We start from the raw sequence: 24,337 nt of genomic DNA, 5'->3' as shown, positions 1-24,337 counted from the left end.
GAAGAGTCTCCTTCAACAACATGACTAGGTAACCCATTCCATCCCCTCACCACTCTCTGTGTGAAAAAGAGTCTCCTTCAACAACATGACTAGGTAACCCATTCCATCCCCTCACCACTCTGTGTGAAGAAGAGTCTCCTTCAGCAACATGACTAGGTAACCCATTCCATCCCCTCACCACTCTCTGTGTGAAGAGTCTCCAACAACATGACTAGGTAACCCATTCCATCCCCTCAGCACTCTCTGTGTGAAGAAGAGTCTCCTTCAACAACATGACTAGGTAACCCATTCCATCCCCTCAGCACTCTCTGTGTGAAGAAGAGTCTCCTTCAACAACATGACTAGGTAACCCATTCCATCCCCTCACCACTCTCTGTGTGAAGAGTCTTCTTCCTTCTGTCCTAAGTTATCACCACTTAATAGAAACATAAAAAATATCATATCCAAGAGAAAAAAGTCTTCTCGTTACAACACTGTTTATTTTGATACAGAATAATACAGTGATACAAATTTCAAAAATAAAATGTGTGTCATAATGCTGCTGCTGGGTTATCTAAAGGCAGAGCAGAGGGTTAATCTTACCGGTCATGCAATTCTGCCTGTTCTCCAGGGCTCAAATGTGTGGCTTTTGAAAGAAACACATATTTTTTAATTTTAAAAACACGCCATCTGGTACTGCAGTAAGTTGAAGAAATCTGTTTGCAAATCACTCTTTCAGATAGCGTCGCACTTCCTTGCTGGCCTATGTAGCTAACGGAGGTGCAGAACAGGTAAGATTCAGGGAATCGCTTTAATTCCAACTGGGAAACTAAAACTGGAACCAAGGATTCCCCTGCCCCGTTTATTCAAGGCTTTTATTTACACAGAGTTCTAAAACAAAACAAAATGCACCAAAGCAAGGAATTAACCAACCAGGGTCCTCCAAATCGTAAATTTAAAAAAATACATTGTAACCCTGCATTGGGTTAAAAAAAATCTAATCTAGATGCAATACTGCTTAGCCCCAGCTCTACTCTGCCCTGGTGCAGGGAATAGGTAATGATATACTTGTGTACATACAGATCAGTGTATCTATACTGGCAACACTGTGAAGTTTAAACAAATCTTCTGATATGCTAGGCAGACTGTGTCATATATAAAATGTATACTGTGTGTGGCCTGGCCCGGGACACACACACACACACACACACACACACACACACTGAGAGCTCATTATCAATTCAACAGCGCAGTTCAGTTCTGCATTGGTATCACACACACACACGCGCACACACACACTGAGAGCTCATTATCAATTCAACAGCGCAGTTCAGTTCTGCATGGGTCACACCCTGGCCTGGCCCGGGACACGTCAGGGTAACACACGCTGCCCAGTGAAGGCAGGAATCGCTTCTGAGTACGATAGGAGCCAGGTCTGTGACCCCTGCATTGTCATGAAGTGAACCACGCTGGGAATAATGAGAGAATGGTAGGAGTGCTGGAGGGAATGTGAGAGAGAGAGAGACAGAGAAAAGAGGTTGAGAGAATGAGAAAGAGAGAGACAGAGACTGGGGGAGAGATGGAGAGCGAGAGAGATGGAGAGGGGGGAGGGGAGGGGGTCACTGCTGTTTGCAGCCCTCCTTCCTGTCTTTGGTTTTCGGGCGGCTAATCTTGTCGCTCTGGCGCTTGGTGGGGGGGATGAAGGTGGGCTCGGCTCGCTCGTCTGTGTAGTCGTGGAAACGGCAGGGGGGGCCGGGGGGAGATCGAGCGGCCGCTGTGGAGAGGAAAGAGAAAGAGAAAGAGAAAGAAAACTATATAAACATGGTAAGCTCTGTTCAGCTGATCTCGACACAGCCACAGTTTATACATTACAAACAGGGCCAAACCTGACACTGTACTTCATGCAACGAAGACTGAACACATGCATTGTCTCAGATGCTGGTCAAACTACCCAGCGGCAAAGTTATACCAGCTTCACCCATTCCAGGTTTTAACATGTGCTTGATTAGCCCCAGGGAATAGTCAACAAGCTCAAGGGTGTCTGATTAAACTCCTAGCGAAACCAGGAAAGGATCAAAGTGCTCTGCAATGGGAGTCTTGTTTCCATCCCTGCAGTGCAGCACACACCAGACTGAGAAGCAGCAGCCTCTTCTAAAACACGTTACAGAGCTGTGCTGGACGATCGCTGTTCACAGGGAGGGGGGGTTTATTACCAGGCGTTGGGAGAGCCGGCTCCTCCGCTGCGTCCTCCTGCCGTTTCACCCTGAAAGTCGGGTCTAGCTCCTCAGCGATGTTCCTGGGGAGGAGATGCTGCTGCTGCTGCTGCCTGCAAGCAACCGGGACAGACATCAGCACCCCTGCCTGCGCTTCCACAACATTACGGGTAGGGTTAGGGTTAGACAGAGCTGCTGAGGAGGAGGACCGGACTGTGATGTCAGTGAAATTTCCACTCCGACCCCATTACAGTACTCAGAGCCTGCAGGGGTGGGCGTCTCTTCAGAGGCAAGAGAGACATTATCAACGAGCGCTTGCTCCCCTCTCTCTCTCTATAGATATAGATATAGATATAAATAGCTGGCTTACTCACCGGGCGTATTTAAAAGAAGGCCTGACGTTTCAGTTAATGTTATTTGGGTACTTCTGCATTTACAGTGTGGAGAGACAAATGGTTATTTTTAAATACTTTATATAGATAGAGAGCTAGACAGAACAGATGAGCTGGAGCTGTTTCGTCACGGAAGACTGCCACAGCCTGGGCTGTGAGCCACGCTGCTGGGTCAGTATGCCCTCCCCTTGTTTTACTGGCTTGTTTTCTGCTGTTACGCCAGAGAGGAGCCGGTGCCCGGAGTCTGGCAGTCCCGGGGGGGGCTGCTCACCTGTGCGCGGGAGATGCTCTTCGATCTGGGGACCCCTCCTCTCTCGGTGACGGCAGACCCTCCGAATCCAGCCGCTCGTGCTGACCAGGGGAAGCCTCAGCCTGGGGGGGGGGGGGGGGGGGGGGGGGGGGTGTCACAGAAAAATATTACCTTCAATTTTCAATTTTGAAGCTGCATTTTAAACCACTATCTTACTTAATCAGGGGTGGGAATAAGGCACCTATCGCACAGCAGTTTACCCTTTCCAAATTCTGATACCAGCTTCGGGGCAGTACCTTCCTGTTCTGGCTCCTCCTCTTCTCTGAAGAGTCTGTGAGGTCGCTATGCTCCATCCGTGACCCCTGACCCTCCAGATCACGTGACGCCTTCATCTCCTGCCGCTGCATGAAGCGCGCGATCTCCTGAAGAGACGGAGCCAAGGGCATCAATAACACCACGCCGGGGTGCAGGAAAAAGACCCGCATCTCCTCACACATCACGCGTTAGTTCCCTCACGTTACCAAGATACAGCTATACAGTACACTCAGGGATAGAAGCGAGACTCCTATTGCACAGCAGTGCCACCCACTGCAGGTTTTAATACAAGCTTGATGAGTCACAGAGTGGATAGGCAACAAGCTCAGGTGTGTAATAAACTCACAGCAAAAAAAAAAAAAGCAGGAATGGATCAAACTGCTATGCAATGAGGGTCTCAAGTACATGCAAGAAGGTTTAACTAGTTATAGACCAGCTGGGAAAAACGATCTGGACTGGACTGGACTGGAATGGGAGGGGAGGGGAGGGAATGGAAGCTTTTGCCCCTCAGAGTGCACAGTCCCTGGAGCAGCTGTGCCTGCCCCGAGGGTCTCGTCGCTGGGTACCTCATCCTGTGCCACCTGGGCGGCTCGAAAGTCCTCCTCCGCAGCCTGGTCCCACAGCCTGCCTGTCGACGCCGGGCTCTGAAACACAGGAACCAGCCCTGGTGAGACAGGTTTACCTCGGGGGGGGGGGGGGGGGCGGGACTGTTTGACCCTGCAGTGCCGTGTGATGCACTGCGGTTACAAGCTCTGTCCTCAGATGGTGAGATGAGGTTCAAAGCTCTAACACCATGAATGGTCTCCCTTGATTCCTGTTAACCGCGGATCAGTCTAAAGAAGACGATTGATGCATTTTTTTAATCCACGTGTATGCAGGGGATTCAAACAGTAGCTATCAATAAGCATGTGTGCCTGTATGGGGATGGACAGGGCGTTATTAACCCTACCGGGGGTGAGATGTCGTTCTCGGGCCGCTGTCCCTTCCTCAGCAGCCTCTCCTCCTCCTCTTCCTCCTCCTGCAGCCTCCTCGCCAGCTCCGCATCCCTCAGAACCTGCTCCCGGTCCTGCAAACCCATCTGAGCCACCTCAACATGCAGACCAGCAGGGGGCGCCGCTCCAGCACAGGACCCTCCCTCTGAATTCACAGAGACACAGGCATTGTGAGGAGCAAGTACTCCACAAGTACCTTCTCTCACTCACACACACACACACACACACACACACACACACACACAATGAATCTGCTCCCTGTCCTCAATTCACACACTGATCACACATATTCTGAGGTGCAGGTTTTCACTGGGATGAGGGTTTTATAAAGCAGCCAGATCTGCAGCTGCTGTCTTCACACTCCCTCTCTCTGTGCTTGGGCTCTGGAGCCCCGCGTCTCATCAGAGTGGAGTCCACCATGCTGGTGTCTCCGATGGCTGACGGGTCTTGACAGCAGCGTGGTTTTGCTAGGAGGGGGCTCTATCATGTCATACAACAGTAAGGTAGAAAAAAAAAACACAGCACCAAAAGATCAAGAAGAAAGAGTAATAAAGCCAGGCAGAAGAGGGGGTTCTCCCAGCACTCCCAGTGTACCTGCGGTCTTCCTCCAGTCCCGTGCTGCTGGGGAGAGCGGTGTGGCGGGGAGGCTGTGCTGTCTGTGGGGCCTGTGCTCCCTCGTCCTCCTCCTCCTCCTCTCGTTCCCTCCCTCCTCCTCTTCCTCAGAGCTGGAGGGAGAGAACTTCTCACTCCGCCTGTGCTCGCTCTGCCTCCGCCTCTCCCTGCGATCGTCGTGGCGACTGCAGCTACTCACGTTAGCCCCGCCTACCCTTACGTCCCCACGGTGACTGGTACAAGCCCCTCCCCCATTCTCCATAACCCCACCCTCTCTTCTCCTGTGATCTGCATGGTTACTGCTGCTGCTGCTGGCTCCTCCCTCCCTTTCTCTGAAATCTCTATGGTTACTGCTGCTGGCTCCTCCCTCCCTTTCTCTGAAATCTCTATGGTTACTGCTGCTGGCTCCTCCCTCCCTTTCTCTGAAATCTCTATGGTTACTGCTGCTGCTGCTGGCTCCTCCCTCCCTTTCTCTGAAATCTCTATGGTTACTGCTGCTGGCTCCTCCCTCCCTTTCTCTGAAATCTCTATGGTTACTGCTGCTGGCTCCTCCCTCCCTTTCTCTGAAATCTCTATGGTTACTGCTGCTGGCTCCTCCCTCCCTTTCTCTGAAATCTCTATGGCTGCTGCTGCTGGTGGTCCCTCCCTCCCTTTCTCTAAAATCTCTATGGTAACCAGTAGCTCCTCCCTCTCCTTCCCTGAGCTCTCTGCTTACCCAGCCTACCCTTTCCCTGTAACCCCGCTCATCCCTGAAATCCACTTCCTGGAAGTCACCACGGCGACCGCTGCGGACCCAGCCCTCGTCTTCCCTGAAATCTCCACCGCGATGGACTCTTCCAGCGCGCGGGGATCTGCTGCAGTCCTCCTCCGGTAAAACCACGGCAGGACCACGGGGGGCGGCGTCGAGGTTATTTTTAACATACTGCAGAGCGCTGCTTCCCTGGCGCACAGGACAGTCCCCGGGTACGCCGCTGTTGTCGGCTGGCTCTAACTGCGCGGTCCTCTGCCGGTTCGCGGTAGCGCTGGGTGGAAGGAGGCGCCCCCTGCTGGCTGAGCCTCCCTCGCTGTGCCTCCAGTCTACAGGATAAGGCTGGTGCCGCTGGTGGGTTTGCAGCCTGCCGCATTCTTTGTGAAAGCCAGACATGCAAACACAAAGCAGGGGGGGCGGGGGGTTAGCGAGGGAGGGGCGGAGCTTGTTAGTTTGTCAACATTGGATTTCATCGACAGACGAACCAAGGCAGCGTTACTCTGTATGTTTCATAGAGCTGCAATAAATAACACATCCATTCACCTGGGCATTGAGTCTAGGGTTATAGAACCAACAGGGAAAGTCACATCATCGAAGCGCTCTGTAAAACTGTGTCTATTCCAAGTTCTGCTCAAATAATCTGTGGGGTGCTCACCCAGCACACATTCCAGCTAGAATCTCTGTTCATCTACACAGCACACGGTACTAGGATCATTAATATAATTAACGAACAATGCAAGATATACCTTGCTCTGGAGGTTTGATCACCTAGACAACACGCCCTGAAGAGCGCCGGTCCTATCCCATTAAATATTGCGGGTGTCTAACCAGGGAGGAGGGAAGCTAGCCAGCTCCGGACGCGTCCTATGGCTGAACTCAGCTGTGCCTCAGTGGAAGCGTGCAGGATTAGGACAGGGAAGCAGCAGGAGGCATGCAATGAAAGCACAGCACTAGATGTGCGACAGACAGTCCAGAAAGCAAAGCGACAGCCTGTCAGGTGAGCCGCACCCCGACAAAGTTAAAAACAGCCTCCTGCACTGACAAACGTCCCAAATCCACTCTTACAGTAGACTTTTAAAAAAAGGACAGTTTGTCCAACAGTTATAGATGCTTTAGCTTTGGGTGGGTACCAGCAGCTGCTTCTGCGAGATCTGCTGCTTACAGGCAGGCAGCTGGCAGGCCAGCACACAGCACAGTGTTTTTGGTGCTGTGTTTTTTTTCTTTTTCGCTCAGTTCAAAGTTCACAGGAACCCCCCCACCCATTAGCATTACTGTGTACCGTTCAGCTGGACCTCTTTACCACAGACACCAGGCATGGAGAAACTGAAGGAATGCGACAGAGCTAGGCTCAACTCGATTGATCACCGCTAGGAATGGAGTCCGCATCCAGAGAGGCACCCAGACACACCCAGAGAGCTGAACCAGGCCTCCAGGGACAAGCGGCACAGCTGAGGCCGAGACGAGGAACTCCACAAGGCTGCTGCAACCAAGGCTGCAGAAGGGCTAAGGTAACCTCTGCGTGTCTGTGTCTATCTCTGTGTTTGTGTCTGTCTCTGTGTGAGCCAGTGTTTGTGTCTCCGACAGCGTAAAACAGGAATTTCTCGAGTTAGGGATCTGTGTCAACTGCAGTTAGGAATGTCAATACTGACATAAAATACAACACCGATTCTAACTCAGGAGAGTCCCGTCTTCACATCTCACTCTCCAGTTTTGTGTTTATGCAAATGAGACGGGTGTTGAAAAGGGCTTTCCCTCTGCTGTCCTGGCACCGGTCCCAACCAAAACCAAAAGAAAAACATAAAACTAAAAAAAAGAGGAAGATACAGTCAGAAACACTCAGAAATGTGTCTGTTCAGATCCTGTGGGACAGACTTCGTACTTCTATTCTGATGCTTCTGTGCCTCATTTTATTCTGAAGACCACACAAACTCAGGCTGAAAGTACCTCTGTTGCTAAGAAGGCCGGTCTGGTTTCCTTGGCAACCGCTGTCAAGTCTCCGCCTGCGAATCTCCAGCTCCTCCTCTTCCTGTAACTTCTTGGCAATTTCCTGTTTGACACATTTATTTAAATTCTTACATTACGAAAATCAATCTATTTTTAAACAAAATAATTCACAGTTTTATTTCTGTAGCCCTGTAGGGTTTGTGTGTACAAACATATACAGCATTTCCTTCTCTGTGTTACTTTAATTACATACAGGGTTATGGGGCAGTTTCTTCAGGACACTGACATACATAGCAGTTTGAATATTTTATATATATATATAACCTCCTGTAGCTGCAAGTGGAAACATGGGCACGCTTTTGGCTCACAGAACCATATAGTGGACAGCAGTTTTCCGTAGCGCTGAAAAAGCCTTTGAACGTAAACAACCTGGTCTGTGAACAAGGTCAGCTTTCGGATATCGTGCATGCACGGAACATGGCTGGCAGCCTGTGAAATAACACAGCCCTGAGATTGAGCACAAGAAGGAAGAAGCTGATGCACCTGTAGTGTGAACAGCCTGTGCTAATCATGAACGGCGAGCTGGAAACATGTGTGTTGGGGGGGGGGGGGGGGGGGGGGGGGGGTTAAGAGGGGAGACCACCGCATTCTGACAGTAAACCAGGCAGCAATTCTACAAATCGCATCACAAACCAGTGAAAACCAAACCGACAGCTCATCCCCAGCCAGGAAGCTGTCGTGGGGGGAGCACACTCACCCACCTCCTCCCAAACCTCCGGCCGCAGACAGTTGTATTGGTAATGTGCCTGGGGGAGTGGAGGGAGGGGTTCAGAGTTTCCAGCGAAACTCTCTGCTGCTCAGTTTCACTCCTCCGAGGATCATCAAAGAGCTGTCGCAGTCTTTGAAGTGTTCAGAGTTGCTCTCTCAGGTTGAATGGTGTTTCCATCCAGAGAGATGCCCACGGCATTCTAGTTATTAGATAGCTGCTGATGCAGTGCCCTGTGTGAGGTATATGAAAGCTATGTGTAGGGGGTCTCGCACTGTTCAAAGAGAGGTCACCTAGTGACGTTTGGGCTCTGTAGACGATACGCTGTGAAAAAAAACAAAAAAAAAACACTTTTATAGTTTAATCTCAAAATCCTTCTGTCAGATCCAGCGGGTTTCACAGGATGCAGCGGTAAGCAAGAAAAAAAACAAAAGAAATCAATTAAAACTGAGGCGATTGTGGGTCACAGCTGCAGCACTAAATCAAAAAGAATTTCCAACAAATCTCTGGTTCTGCGAAGCGGCGTGCCCACACACTGCAGGCCAAGTCATAAGAGAACCAAAAACAAGTAGCCCACAGTGTGTCTTCACAGGACAGGACGTGGGGGGGGGGGGTCAGCGCATGTGAGAAGACGTATGACAAAAAGCCCCTTCAAGACAGCCAGGAGTCAATAACACACACGGGGGCTGCACTGTGTCTAAAGAGAGCCAGGAGTCAATAACACACACACACAGGGGCTGCACTGTGTCTAAAGAGAGCCAGGAGTCAATAACACACACACACACACGGGGGCTGCACTGTGTCTAAAGAGAGCCAGGAGTCAATAACACACACACACACAGGGGCTGCACTGTGTCTAAAGAGAGCCAGGAGTCAATAACACACACACACACACACGGGGGCTGCACTGTGTCTAAAGAGAGCCAGGAGTCAATAACACACACACACACACACACACACACACAGGGGCTGCACTGTGTCTAAAGAGAGCCAGGAGTCAATAACACACACACACACACACGGGGGCTGCACCATGTCTAAAGAGAGCCAGGAGTCAATAACACACACACAGGGGCTGCACTGTGTCTAAAGAGAGCCAGGAGTCAATAACACACACACACACACGGGGGGCTGCACTGTGTCTAAAGAGAGCCAGGAGTCAATAACACACACACACACATACACACAGGGGCTGCACTGTGTCTAAAGAGAGCCAGGAGTCAATAACACACACACAGGGGCTGCACTGTGTCTAAAGAGAGCCAGGAGTCAATAACACACACACACACACACACACACACGGGGGGGGGCTGCACTGCGTCTAAAGAGAGCCAGGAGTCAAAATTAAACAACAAACATTTTGGCTAGAAATCTTCCTGAGTTCCAAAGGCAGATTTCAGAACATTCCACTAAATTCTGAATATCTGCATAACAGCATTAACCATGTACTGCGTTCTTTTAAATTATTATTATTATTATTATTATTATTTTAAACTGACAAAAAATGATCCTCTTCCATTTACACATCAACACCACTAGAGGTCAGTGCAGATGGGGAGCCATGACTTGGCCCTTTCATTTAAATGAAAACATCACAGTGCCGGTATCAGTGGGGTACATTTTTTAAAAATTTAAACAGCAAAGGGAAAATATGAATCAAGAGTACAGAAAGTGTGAATATAGCATCATTTTTTTTCTTCTGTTCTGGGAAGGAAATCAGACTCCCATTGCACAGCAGCTTGATCCACTCCTGGTTTTACGATTACAAAAAATAAAACCCCAAAAAATAAATAAAAAGGTTTGGATTAGACACAGGTATCAGGGTCAACCCAGACCAGCTTCAAAAAAACCCAGACAGAGAGACAGCTTCCTCCAGGACTGGAACCTGCTGCGCCGGTGGAGACGAGAGTCTTAAAACGGAACATTTTCAAATTGAAAGGGAGGTGTTGGCAGCCAGGTGCCTCAGGGTCCCGTCATCCCTCTCCTCCAGTTGCTGATCCAGGACAGCATGCTTTGATTTCTCAGACACCTTGTAAAACGAGCACGCCCCGAGACTGGGCTGGGTGGAGCCAGCGTTTAACAAACGACTCTCTTACCTCTAATTGGCACCAAAAACATGAAATCGCTGACCACCCCCCTTTAAAAAGAGTGCGAGCCAAAGTTTCAAACCTTTTAAAAGTTTGCTGACCACAGAGTTTTAATCATGAAATTTCAGCACCTCCTGTTAGCAGGAGCAACACCATCACTGCCCCCTTTAAAAGGACTGCTAACCAAAGCTTTTACAAAACAAACCGACCAGCAAAATAACTAAACAGACACAGCCCCTACCCTCGCAGCCCTCGAGCAGACTTGCAGTCTCATTGCAACTGCAAGCGACTTTCAGCAGGGAGATGCAGCTTCTATATAGATCGCAGACAGGGACGCCATTTACACAACAAACCGTCAGTCCAGGATAAGTGTGTGCAACACATGCCAGGTGTTCCTAATTATTTGTCCTCGTAAGAGCATATACTGTAACGTACAGCAAATGGTCCTTTTTCCTGTGCCCTGCCGCAGGCTAGAACAGCCACAATATAGGGAGAGAGGTGGGGAGCTGCTAAAACCGTGCTGGCGTAAATAATCTTTACAAAGTTATACAAGTCAGCGGCTGCTTGGAAAGTTCCCAGCGCTGTCGGAGCAGACCTTGAGTACCCGGGACGTCAGCCAGCGATCCACACTGCTGCCCTCCAAGCTGGCTGGTGACCTGCTTCCCCCTTCGAGTTTCAGAGCTGCTCATTACTCACAACAGAAGAGGCTGGCTGGCTCGTTTAAAAGAGCAGCGCGCAGCAGGTTTTGGAGCTGACTGAGAAATCTTTTAACAGGAGCTGGAGAGCAGCCCCATGCACACAGCGTGACCTCCGAGTCGTGTTCATATTTCTTCAGTTAGCATCGGCAGTTTATCGGATCGGAACCAAATGCAAGCTGAAAGGTGCGTAGGAGGCTGGGGGGGGGGGTTGACGGTGTTAAACGGTTTAGAGGAGAGAATTGAAGGCGGTTTTCTGGTTCAGCGTGCAGCGCGTGCCGCAACGCAGGTCAACAGGGGTACAGAGCCAGGGACTGCTGCAATGAGACACGTCTGCCAAGGTGTTGCAGCTGCTCAGAAGGGTAATTCCTCCAATTCCTACAGGGAGTCTGGGGTTAGACTGAAGTGCAGACCGAAGCACTAACAGAAAATAAAAAAAAAAAAGACATTCTTGCATTTTTAACATAAACCCGTTTTTTGTGCATAAAGGAGGGAGCTGCGAGCTGATTTGAACAGAAAACGCCGTGTTTACGTCAGCCTTGGAAAGCCCCTGGTTTGAGGACAGATTGACCTAGAACCAGCCCACGCTGCCTTCTCTCTGCAGCAAACAACACCTCTCCCACCTCCTACAACAGCCGCCGTCAGACATCAGCACAAAGGGGACTGGCAGCGACAGCGTGACTGAACCCCCGTGGTTTTAAAGCAATGATATCCCCCCCCCACACACACACAGATGCAGATTAGAGACCCTGTTCTTTAGCAGCAATGACCTCGTGCAGAAGGATGTTAGCATTGTAGAAATGACAAGGTGCTCGATCGAGCTTCAGCTATCATTCAATACCACCTTTCCACAATGATAGGTCATCTCATTCCTGCTTTTTCAGTATGTTTCTGAGTGTCCTGGGTCTGCTGAGAGGGGAATTTCTCACACAGTCTGTGTTGTGTCAGGCCTGTCATACAAAGAGTGCAAGAGGGTTTTTGCAGAGTTTTATACTTCTTTCAGCTGAAGTAGTGTCTTGACAACAGGACACATTTTAAAAGAGCGAGAGCGCGAGAGAGAGAGTTTTACAGCAGAGATCCGCCCTTGTGACACGTCTCAAAGGTATCTTAATATCCAGGTGGGAGGTATTTAAACAACGCAATGATTCAATTACAGAGTGCCAGGTTAGGGTGAGGCTGATCAGCTGTGCTCTCCCAGCTAGAAACTGCAGACAATTACTGTAGTCATTAAATCACTAGACTAGACTGGCACACCTAGAAGGCTGTCTCTAGCTTTCCAGCTGCTTCAGTCCAGCTAAGACTGATATATACACAAAGTTCATGGGGAGAGAGACACAGACCAGCTTGAGGAACACAAACAGAGGGAGCGGGAGGTGGGAGTATTGAGAGAATCAGGTCACAACCCCACACCGACACACGGACACACACACACACACACACACACACACACACACACACACACACGCAGGCAGCCAGATCTCAATACAACTCATGCTTTCATCTGTGACTTCAAAACACTAAAATCACACTGTTTGAACATTTTATTAATTGTTAGGTCTTAGAATACAACTCACAAATTGAGCACAGGTGCTGGTTAAACTTCTAATGAGACTGGGGATCTGATTAACCTCTTTTAGTCTCCTGGATTCTGGTTAGACCCTGGGAAGCTGGTTGTATCCTGGCTTTTGTGAGCAAAAGACTGACCAACCGGACAGTGTTGTAAAAACAAGTCCTTTGATGTCCAGCCCTAACATGAAAGATGTTTGCCTTTTGGGGAGACCACTGTTTTATATCAGGGCTACAAACCTATTGATAAACATCTTCCCAAATAGTACACTAGATATAAACAGGCTTTGCTTAGCAAATACAGCTGGTTTATGAGGGGCTCATAAAAGCTAGCCCCTTTAGGGGGATCTGGACAGAGACAGACACTTTAAAAGGGCTGAGAAGAGATTTGTACAATTGATTGGGTTAAAGGAAAAAAAGTCATAAGGTTAAGTCAATATTAACTACACCACTGACTTATTGATTCAGTTATGACCTGTGCTTAGGAGAAACGGAATACCCCTGTTTGACTGTATTGAAGAAAATATCTTGAAATCTACAGTTCAGAATCACAATAATTATTTATACTGACAGATGCATGAAGGAAAAAAAAAGAACACTAACCTTTTATTTTAAAACAACACACATTGAAAAGGTAAAACTATAGGAAACCAAGTCAGACAGCCATTGCTTTTTCACAAGAGATCTCTGATGCACGCTGGAGCTCAGGAGCCCAGAGACGGCGCTCATGGAGACGGACGCGCTTGCCAACCTGCAGGAGCGCTGGGAGGGAACTCGGATCAGTACTCTGTGTGACGGGGGGGATTGCAGGGGCTGTCCTGGACAGACTGGGGGCGGACAGAGAGGCTGATGTGTTAATCTGCTTCAATCCCAGCAGCAGCTGCCTCTCCGTCTGCATCACAGTGCCAGCCGGTGGTTTGGCTCAGGCACGGAGTGGTAACCCACACACACACACACACACACACACACACACGACAAACGGCCTTTGCTTGTTTTTTTTTAAGTCGCGTCATTAACTATTTGGTGAGTGTGGTGATGTGTCAGGGTGGTTTTTGTTAAGAATTGCATTTATTTATTTATTCACATCAGGGATGGAAAATAAGACTCCCGTTGCACAGCAGCTTGATCCATTCCTGGTTTTACTAGGAGTTTAATAAAACACACCTCTGCTGGTTACCTGCACACTGTGGCTAAGGCAGCTCGTAGTAAAACCTGGAATGAGTGGCACTGCTATGCAATAGGAGTCTTATTTCCACCTCTGCTCAAGTCTGTTAAACCTCTCCTGAGTTTCTGTTAATGGCAAACCCACTCCAGCAGACAGCAGGTTAATATGCTGCTAAATGCCGCAGCTCCTACCTCGTCCTGCTCCTCCCTCCTCCGAGCCTCCTCTGCGCGCCTCCGAATGTCTTCCTGAATCGTCTGCGCGTACTCCGAGTCCTGCTCCTCACTGCAACGAGAGGCGCGGGAAGAGATGTTCCTGTTAAACCAGGATCTCTATTAAAAACCACAAGCTAAGCAAAGCAGCACAAAGGCTGGGGGAGTGAAAGACTACCAGTAGGATTGTGATGGTTTTATAGGTCACCAGAAACCCTCAATACAATTACAGCCTCATTACTGTCTGCACATTTGGGCGTACAGTATTCCTTGCATCATACTGTGGAAATTAATTAAACGATAAAACAATACAAACAATGGAGACACTTCTGACCCCTAAATGACTGTCAGCATTTCCAAGCTGCTTCTTGGCGCTAGCTTCTTTTCCAAAGGTTTTTTTTTTATTGTTCTTTGGCACACAGACCCTGATAAACTGGGTCCAGCTGTGCGTTTGCTATACAGTAGACGACACAGCTCCGACACAGCCTGATCTGATGAACTGGGTCCAGCTGTGCGTTTGCTATACAGTAGAAGACACAGCTCCGACACAGCCTGCTCTGATGAACTGGGTCCAGCTGTGCGTTTGCTATACAGTAGACGACACAGCTGCGACACAGCCTGCTCTGATGAACTGGGTCCAGCTGTGCGTTTGCTATACAGTAGACGACACAGCTGCGACACAGCCTGGTCCGCGCCTCTCTTACATCTGTCTCCTGCAGTCGGTTAGCCGTCGCCGCTGGTCCTCTTCGTCCTGCAGTCTCTTGGCAATGCGGACGTCTCTCTGCACCAGCTGGTTCTTCTGGACGTTAGAGGCGTAATACTGTTCAACTGCGGGGCACAGACACACACACAGACTATCACTGGTGACACACAGCAAGACAGCGCTGCAGCGAGGGGGCAGACGCGGTCTGTTTAAAACAAACTGAATCAGCTGGAAAACAGAGAGAGAGATCTCAGTGATATTATACAATACAGCAATATGCAGCAGAGCTCAGACCAGTCAGCAAAGACTTCCTGTGCTGCTGCTCTTTCTATTACTGGATCAGCGTTCTGGATGCTGCTGTTCCCTGTTCAGTAAACTGTGCTCAGGATCATCCGGGAATATCCCTCCCCGCACGGAAACACTTCCCACGCCTCATCGGCTCTGTGCTTCTGAACGAGGGGGGGGGGGGGGGGGGCACGCTGCAGATGAACCCGAAAATCAGAAAGCAGCGATCCCGGCTCGTTCGCTCGAGGAAGAGGACGGGGTTTTCAATGCACCGGTACTTACTTTCTTGTTCCTGCAGGTTGTGAGCCAACGCCCCGTCCTCCAGCACCGCGAAGCCCTGGCACACTGCAAAACACAGGAGACGCAGGAGTCAGTGCGGCTGTCACTGGCACGCAACACAAAATCTACAGATGAGAGGAGCCGAATCAGGCTCGACTGATAATCCTGTTAGGTGGATGAGACTCTCAAGTCGGGTCTTAGAGGATCCCAGTGATTCAGCATCAACAGCACGACTAGGCAACCCATTCCATACCCTCACCACTCTCTGTGTAAAAGAAGTGTCTGTTACCCTGTGTCCCAAGTCTGTCTCCACCGGATTTCCCAAACCCCAAACCCCTACCCTAACCCCAACCCCCTACCCTAACCCAAACCCCTACCCTAATGCTACCCCTACCCTAATGCTACCCCTACCCCTTTGTCAACACCTTTTAAGATTCTATCAAGTCTTCAAAGTCCTCCCTCTCCCTCTAGTTCTTGTATGTTTTCTAGGCAAACCCCCCCCCCCCTTCAACCTCTTATTTTAGCTCCTCGTTCTTTCTCAACGTCTTCAAATGAAAGTGCGATTGAATGCACTGTGCCAAGGCTCTGTTAGTTTATCTGTAAGTCCACCCCCATCGAGTGTTTTACAGTTATGGATCAAATAAATGTACAGCTGTCTGCATATTCTGAATGATTTACAACCTCCACCCCTGCAGCCTGGCTCCAGGACAGGGCACAGGCTGCTCACCTCATCCCCAGACAGCCTTCCTGTGAATCAGAACCTCTTCCTGACCTGCCCTCCTCGCCACGCCAGCCACAGCCATCCCGGGCAGCAGGCACGGAAACACTGGCTGTGTTTCGACTGGCAGCCACTCCGGGTTACTGAAGAGCTGGGGGGGCATTAGAACACCCCCGCCCCCCGCCCTCCGCAACCAAAACAGCAAGCAGCCAGGATCGGAGGCAGAGGGCCAGTCCCTCACAGAGGGGTCCTTCAGTAGACATCCCGGGAAGAGGCACCCTGATTCTGCACTGTAGAATGAACTTGGACAGGCTGGGATACGCAGTCCAGGCTAGCCGCTTCATCACCACTGTGGTTTTCCTCCCCTTTGAGGTATTTTCAATAAACACGACAGGGATGGAAATAAGACTCCCGTTGCAGAGCAGATTGATCCATTCCTGGTTTTACTAGGAGTTTAATAAAACACACCTGTGCTTGTATAACCTATACACACCGTGGCTAATCAAGCTGGTAGTAAAACCTGGAATGGGTGAAACTGTGTGTGTGTGTCAGTGTGTGTGTGAGAGTGAAATACCAGCGAGATCGAGGTTAGGAAGGCGACACCTCGAACTGTACAATAAAACAACATCACAAGCTCACGACAGATCAGAACACGCACAAGATCAAAAAAAATGGCAAGCTCATCAAATGTTTTTAAAAACAGTCTAGAAGAAACTCACTGGCCCAGTTCTCTCACCCCGTACACAGCGCCTGGTGAAAAGGAGCGTCAAAGCTTGTCATTTTATACGAGGTCGTTAGTCATCAAACCTACATGCTGAGCTCATTAAGATGAAACTCACGCTGAAGACCTTGATCCAGGCTTTTAACTTCAAACATTTCTGCTTTTAACAATCTGAACAAAAAGCAGAAAAACTCCTCAGCACTCAAACACATTGTGCCTTTAGCACCCCCCGAAAAAACAACTCTCCACACAATCTTTGAAGTGCTGTACCCGTCTACGCGTCAGCAAACACAGGGAACACCAACTCCATGGTGTTGCAAGCCAAGCTGTTTCTGTACAGCACAGTTTGCATTGCGCTGGGGAGGGGAGTCGGGGTCACTGTAGTTCAAATTTAAGTGTCAACTGGGATTGCATTTTATTCTAGATTACTGTATCTGATGGGGACACACACAGAGACACACACATACATCTCTGCCAACTAGGGCAGAGAGGACCCTGCTGGAAATTCCAATGGGACTCTGCCTCAAAGAGTGGCCAGAGTGAACACCGTCCCGGGACAGGCTGGCCATACTCTGAAACACCGGCTCGGAAACCGAGAGCAGTGGAATAGATATATATTCATATATTTGAAAGGAGTTATAACTGCAGTGTACATGTAAAGTGGTTTAAATGATTACAAATAATTTATATTTCAGGACGTTGGGGGGGGGGGGGGGGGGGGGGGGTCTTCAGCTGTGTAAAAGTAAACCCAGGCCAAAAATAACAAGTTTTCTCCACAGTTGAAGAAGGGTTTTTATCCCAAATGTCCTGAAATAATTTAATCATTTAAACCGACATTTTTTTTTCATTTCACTTTTCTTTCTATATAAGATGTTCAGATTTTCTGTTAAGTTTCGAGGGGAAAAAAAACAATAACATGTGGTCCTTTTTGTCTTTAAGCTGCCCTCTCAGAGGGACTCCAAGCCTGGCTACTGTGTGTCAGTGTGCAGGGCAGTGCAGAGAGGCGCTGCGTTGGGTCTGTCTGGCCCCGCTGGTTCCTCTCTCAGTGTGCAGGGCTGGCTGCAGTGCAGAGAGGCGCTGTGCTGGGTCGGTCTGGCCCCGCTGGTTCCTCTCTCAGTGTGCAGGGCTGGCTGCAGTGCAGAGAGGCGCTGTGCTGGGTCGGTCTGGCCCTGCTGATTCCTCTCTCAGTGTGCAGGGCAGTGCAGAGAGGTGCTGTGCTGGGTCGGTCTGGCCCCGCTGATTCCTCTATCAGTGTGCAGGGCTGGCTGCAGTGCAGAGAGGCGCTGTGCTGGGTCGGTCTGGCCCTGCTGATTCCTCTCTCAGTGTGCAGGGCTGGCTGCAGTGCAGAGAGGCGCTGTGCTGGGTCGGTCTGGCCCCACTGATTCCTCTCTCAGTGTGCAGGGCTGGCTGCAGTGCAGAGAGGCGCTGCGCTGGGTCGGTCTGGCCCTGCTGATTCCTCTCTCAGTGTGCAGGGCTGGCTGCAGTGCAGAGAGGCGCTGCGCTGGGTCGGTCTGGCCCCGCTGATTCCTCTCTCAGTGTGCAGGGCTGGCTGCAGTGCAGAGAGGCGCTGTGCTGGGTCGGTCTGGCCCCGCTGATTCCTCTCTCAGTGTGCAGGGCTGGCTGCAGTGCAGAGAGGCGCTGTGCTGGGTCGGTCTGGCCCCGCTGGTTCATCTACCACCCACAGCTCTAATTGTTGAGCGGTTTTGTAAATATAAGCTCCCCAAACCCCACAGCCTATAAACACTAAAACCAACAGCAGCTGCCATCTGGGAGCTTTTCCATGCTCTGCAGTCACCTCCTGACCAGCACTCCAGCAAACCAGGAATGATTTACACAGAGAGTCCAGGCCTGGGGATTCTTCTACAAGCTGGCTTTGTATATGAACAGTCCGTTGCATTTGTGTTTGTTTGCTTACTGAAATTGCAATAACTGTGTTCAGTTTCAAAGTTTAATTATCACACTTTATTTTTTTCACTCGTCTCGGAGAGAGCTTTTCTTTTTAGATCTGTTGGAAAGAGATCATAGGTTTTATAAAACATGATTTATTTATTTATTTATTCTGGCAGAAAACTGACATACTATTACAAGAAACGCAAGACAGCGAGAGAAACTGAAACACCGAAGAGTTTTGCCAAGCTTCTTTTAGCGTGAACACAAAGAGGATTAAACCCCCAGGCTCATCTGCACTTAACATGCCTGTCTCTCGTAATGCTCATCGGGACAGAATGAATCAAACCCACTGTCTAAAACATCTGTCTGACGCAAATAATGACACTCACAAAGCTTTACTATAAAACACACTCTTAATAAGCAGAGGACAGCAATCCCAAACAATAGAAAACAGGATGTTTAGAATGCGAATTCCCTAGTTAAAAGTGCAGGGATGGAAATAACTCCAGTTGCATAGCAGTCTGATCCATTCCTGGTTTTACTAGGATTTTAATAAGACACGCCTGTCTGAGCTTGTTACCTATACGCTGTGTGGAGCTAATCAAGCTGGCAGTAAAACCTGGAACGGGGGACAATGCAATGCAATTGGAGTCTTTCTTCCATCCCTGCAGTGTTAGACTATCAGACTAGCCCCCTCCCTCCGGCTTCTCGGACAGGTGTTCTGGAAGGCTAGATCAGGTCTCTTTTTGCAGTTAGGGGCAGTAACACTGCTTTCCTGAACGAGTCCCAGCGGAGGCAGGCAGGCAGGCAGGCAGAGGGGGGCTGGTGTTCAGAGGCAGCGGTTCCCAGATGCTCTGACGAACGGTGGAGGCTGCAGCCCAACTCGGAGGGGGGCTCTTTGAACAAGCCAGCCTCTCCTCTTGGGACTTTTACACACCCCAGCTCCAGAGCACCCTTCCTTCCTTCCACTCTCCCCCACAGCAGGCTGGGCGATTTTCTCTTGTCAATCCGGCACTCTGAAAGGTGTCTGCTGAGCATGCATTGCTTCACAGAGGGAATCAATCCCAACACAAAAAAAACCACCAGCGTCTCTCTCTCTCTCTCGGGGCTAACCACAGGGCAGCCAGGGGAAACCAATGAAGCAAAGCTGTTTCTAATTGAAAACCCTTCAAAAGAAAAGAAAGAGGAGGGAGGGAGGGAGGGGACATGAACTCCATCCCCTCTGCTGTAATAAGCGTTTCACTCCTCTCCTGTGCAGAGCAATAAAATCTTTCTTTTTAAGTCATGCCCGTGGCTCTGTAATGGACGGCTTCCCGTGACGGCTTTTTGGTTGGCTTACAAATATTCCACGCTACAGTGAAGTTTAAACGTGTTGAATCCTACAAAAGGGAATCAGACATCCCGGTTTGGTTTCAGTTTGAGGAACAAAAACCATTCTGGCACTTGAAGCACGTTCATGAGATTAACAGATTAATCTTGTAATTGATTCAAACCCCTGATTACTGGGTTGGGAAAGGAGGGGGAGGGGCGGAGGTTACAATCCTGGAATGTTTGAAGAGTTTTCCCAAAAATAGACAGGTTCCCAGGCTTCTGCCCTTGAATATTCCCAGCCAGGATGCCCGGGGGACTGGGTGTCCAGTTACTACAACACAAACTGTCAAATCTGATCAAAACCGACTGGATCAAAACAGGAATTACTTCTGAGAAGCGACTTACACACCCAGACACACACACGCATGCGCAGAGACACACACAGAGAGACACACACAGACACAAACACACACACACACACACAGATACAAACACAGAGACACACGCACACAGTTTTCCTTTAAAAGAATCCAAAAATGTTGCTCCCCCCCCCCTCCAGATTGAAATTGGCTTTAAGGATTATTCTCCCCCCTTCATTACAGAGATATAAATACCCTTCAGCAAGGGGTCAGATACGGAGCTAAATCTGGACAACAAGCCAGTAAAGAGAGTCCAGAATCTCCCGGCTCCCTGCCCCTCCCCCAGAATCTCCCCGCTCCCTGCCCCTCCCCCAGAGTGTGCTCGAGGGCTGGAGTGAGCTCAGCTGTTTCCAGGGACTTACTGAGGAATGCAGACCAGGACAAAAGATAAGAGGAGAGAGAGGAAGTCTGCGCGGCTCCACTCTCTGTCGAGGGGAGAGTTCAGATCATGTCCGCACACAGTCCAGCTTTGTGCTGCCGTGCTCTTCAGACAGCTAGGCTTCTCCGAGGTTTCCTTGAAGCTGCAGCAAAGCTGAAGTCACAGCTTAACCCCCAAGTTAAAAAATAGAAACTGCCCCAGATTGAAGCCTAGTTTGAATCCCTTATCCCTGGGAGCGCTTTTCTTTTTCCATTTAAAGTACGCAAGATGCTTCAATTGCAGGGATGGCAATTAGACTCCCACTGCATAGCGGGCTGATCCATTCCAGGTTTCACTACGAGCTTAATAAGACACACATAAGCTTGTTACCGGTCCGCTGCGGCTAGATTAAAACCTGGAATGGGTGAAACTGCTATGCAGTAAGAGTCTTATTTTCATGGGTGTTACCTGGGCAGGTAGCAAACTCCTACCTATTGACAAATGCCTACCCATGACAAATCCAAATGAAATTCAGGCAGCTCGCCACACCTTTGGCTGATCCAGACGGATTACAGTGGGGTCTGGTGCTCTTTGACTCAGTAACCCATTCGAAGCAGAGCCAGCAGGAAAAGCAGCATTATCGGCTGGAGCTTTGCTCTGCAGATGTAGGCTAGGGGGAGGCAGTGGCTCCAGACTCTGACCAGCTTGCCTGTCTTCCCAGCGCAGTCCTTAATGTCACAGCGATACCAGACACTCCGTTATAAATAGATCAAGTACACCGCTCCCCGACAGACGAAATAACCTGCTACTGTTATCACTGCAAAGCACACATTGCACTCGATAGAATGGCTGCAAGCCCATTCCTTTGGATTTTACTGAGATCCTCAAATCCTCAAGACTCCACGCTCAAATCGAACGGTTAAAACTAAAACTGATCAGGGTGCAGTTACTCAAACCCACTGCCGTCCACGCTGCAGCCCAGCGCTTTCTTTCTCTAACCGCTGAGCTACTGTAATCCGCTGCCTCCCCCTGCCTCTATCTCTCTCTCTGTGTGTGGGAATGCACCCTGCCTCTCTCTCTCTCTCTCTCTCTCTCTCTGTGTGTGTGTTGGGATGCACCCTGCCTCTCTCCCTGTCTCTTACCCTCTTGGACCCGGGGCAGGTGTGACTGGTCGATCTCCAGCTCAGTCATGGCTCTGAACCTCACAGGACCCGTCTCAGCATCATATCAACCAGCGGAGAGGAACCTGAATCAACCAACACACACACACACATATATTATATATCTCATTTGCTTAGATCAGTTAGCAATCCAACCCAGACCTGAACCCCTCAACCTGTCTCTATCCTCATCTCTTTAGACAGTACGACAACCAAATACAAATGGCAACCTTCGATTCTGTAGACAGACAGACACTGTAGACAGACAGACAGGACACATAGATATAGATGGATAGACAGACAGACAGACTTTGTGCATTACTAAACTGTACACAATTTATAAATGCATTGAATATACTGTATTATTTATTATTATTATTTGTTTATTTAGCAGACGCCTTTATCCAAGGCGACTTACAGAGACTAGGGTGTGTGAACTATGCATCAGCTGCAGAGTCACTTCCAACAACGTCTCACCAGAAAGACGGAGCACAAGGAGGTTAAGTGACTTGTCACACAATGAGTCAGTGGCTGAGCCGGGATTTGAACCGGGGACCTCCTGGTTACAAGCCCTTTTCTTTAACCACTGGACCACACAACCTCCATATATATATATATACACACATACCTTTGTTAGGCTGTTCTCAAACGTGTGCGTAACTAACCGCGCAGTACTGCCGGTGTTGCTTTCACTGCATTGATGAACACATCCTTCTGGTTGAAGCGGAGTGAACCCTGCCTGTGATATCGTGCTGATAAAGCCACACGCTACATGCTGGGTACAGTTCAGTGAATTACACTAATAACACAACGTGCGGGTCTTTACTGTAACCCGCATCCCATGAGACATTCTCCCTTTGTTTTGTTTTTGTTTAGTTTTTGTTTTGTTTTGAGCAACAATTTCGAATCAGGACAAAACACAAATTTAAGCACAACCGATTTTTCACTTTTCTAATGTTTTTGTTTTGTTTGTTTGTTTAAATCAACCGTACATTCCAAACTATACAAAAGTTTGTTTTTGGTTTTTTTTTTTGTTTTGGTTTTTTTTTGCCGTAACAAAGTAGTTTCAAATTAAAAAAGCAATCAAAATATACCGACAAATAACATCCGTTTATTGAAACAGTTGCACACACTATTTATTTTCATGAAATAAAAATGCTGTATTAACAAATACATATTTACCAAATGAATGCGCAGACGGCTGTATTATTTATAAACTCTACCTTCTCTTTGTTTTCTTTTCTTCTGCTTTTCCCAAGCTTTCAGGATGCGCGATCCCGTATTTATTTCCCTGAGCTGTGTGATTGCACTCCCAGCTCCGATCTCCAGTCCTGACTTTGCTTCTGTGTGCAGCTCCGGCTGCAGCCTCCAGCGCCCAGCCCTGGAACAAGAGCGAGCCAGCTGGGGCTTGGATGGCAGCCCAGCAAGGACAAACTTCCCATTCATGCAGAACCAGCCGCAAAACTTCTCACACTCCGTCTTGGAGTCCTGACCGAGCGAATGTATTTATTTATTTATTTATTGCATTTATATAGCGCTTTTTATTCAGAAACATCCCACTGTACAGTACAGAGCAGAACAGCTGGGAAACGAATAGAATGCAGCAAAATGATAAAGGTCTCTCTAACATGCTCAACAGTTAATTTTTTTTAGTTTTTTTAGGATGGAAATGAGACTCTTATTGCATAGCAGTGTCGTCCGTTCCAGGTTTTCAGGCGGGCTTGATTAGCCCCAGTGTAAAGGTAACACGCTCAGGTGTGTCTGATTAAACTCAGAGTAAAACCAGGAACGGATTGAACCGCTTATGCAATGGGAGTCTTGTTTTCCATCCCTGCATATAAATCGTTTTTTTTAAAGTTTACCCCTTTACATGAACAGTCAAAGAAGCCAAAACAACAAAAAATGATAGGTAATGACTCTGTGGTCGTTTTCAAGGAAAGGTAGGAAGCCATAAACCGAGAGAGCGGAAAGGTTTCGGAGCCGCACACAAAACTGCCTATAAATAAAAAACTAGAGCACCCTGTCGCTAATATCCAATCAATAAAACAGAGCGATTGATAATACCTTTCACAAACAGCGTCATCACGTCAGCGTCACGCAGAAAGAAGCCTTTGGTTTATGGCTTGAATAAAAATGCATGCACAGTGTAGCAGAGACTGCACGTCAGACTTCATTTGTTGCTTTTATATTATCATTAATTTTTATTTATTATTAAACTATGCTGACAGGTATAGGTCATTTCAGCCTTAAAGCAAAACGTTTTTGTTTTTTTTTATCAGCCGTTTTTTTTTTGTTTTACATTTAAATCACTTTTCTCCTGTTTTTTTTTTTTTTTATTTGATTGGGTTTTTGTGAGTCAATCTGTGATGTCAGGCTTAATAGCAGCTTGTAATAAATTCTCACTTCTACAAGTCGTTTATTATGCGCAGCAACGTGGAGGAAGCAAACAGAAGCCACGGTGAAGTATAACGCTATTGAAGAAGCCTGGCTGAAGACCTTTAACGCGGATTCAAAATGGAACATACAGGCGATACTGTTCATTTGACCTTAACAGCGTCAG

General features: G+C 48.6%; 1 protein-coding gene across 6 annotated transcripts; it reads right to left on the bottom strand.

Annotated features, from left to right (window-relative positions):
• Positions 1–459: 459 nt before the first annotated feature.
• On the bottom strand, positions 460–24,029 carry LOC117963799 (trichohyalin-like). 6 transcript variants are annotated; one of them, XM_058992970.1, is made up of 13 exons: positions 23,001–23,118; positions 21,760–21,863; positions 15,204–15,266; positions 14,638–14,761; positions 13,916–14,036; positions 7,446–7,548; positions 4,736–5,878; positions 4,099–4,286; positions 3,716–3,793; positions 3,095–3,256; positions 2,856–2,956; positions 2,193–2,305; positions 460–1,753 (listed from the first exon to the last, which is right to left on the bottom strand). In XM_058992970.1, exons 2-13 carry the CDS (start codon positions 21,806–21,808, stop codon positions 1,599–1,601), a joined length of 2,400 nt encoding a protein of 799 aa, XP_058848953.1. In that variant the 5' UTR covers positions 21,809–21,863; positions 23,001–23,118; the 3' UTR covers positions 460–1,598. The 6 variants fall into 6 exon arrangements, with proteins under 6 accessions (XP_058848953.1, XP_058848954.1, XP_058848949.1 ...); XM_058992971.1 differs by having other exon boundaries at positions 22,960–23,084; XM_058992966.1 differs by lacking the exon at positions 21,760–21,863 and having other exon boundaries at positions 23,001–24,022.
• Between the last annotated feature and the right edge of the window lie 308 nt (positions 24,030–24,337).

Source organism: Acipenser ruthenus, chromosome 20 (assembly GCF_902713425.1).
Source record: "Acipenser ruthenus chromosome 20, fAciRut3.2 maternal haplotype, whole genome shotgun sequence".
NCBI lineage: Eukaryota > Metazoa > Chordata > Actinopteri > Acipenseriformes > Acipenseridae > Acipenser > Acipenser ruthenus.
This window is presented reverse-complemented; position numbering and strand designations above follow the sequence as displayed.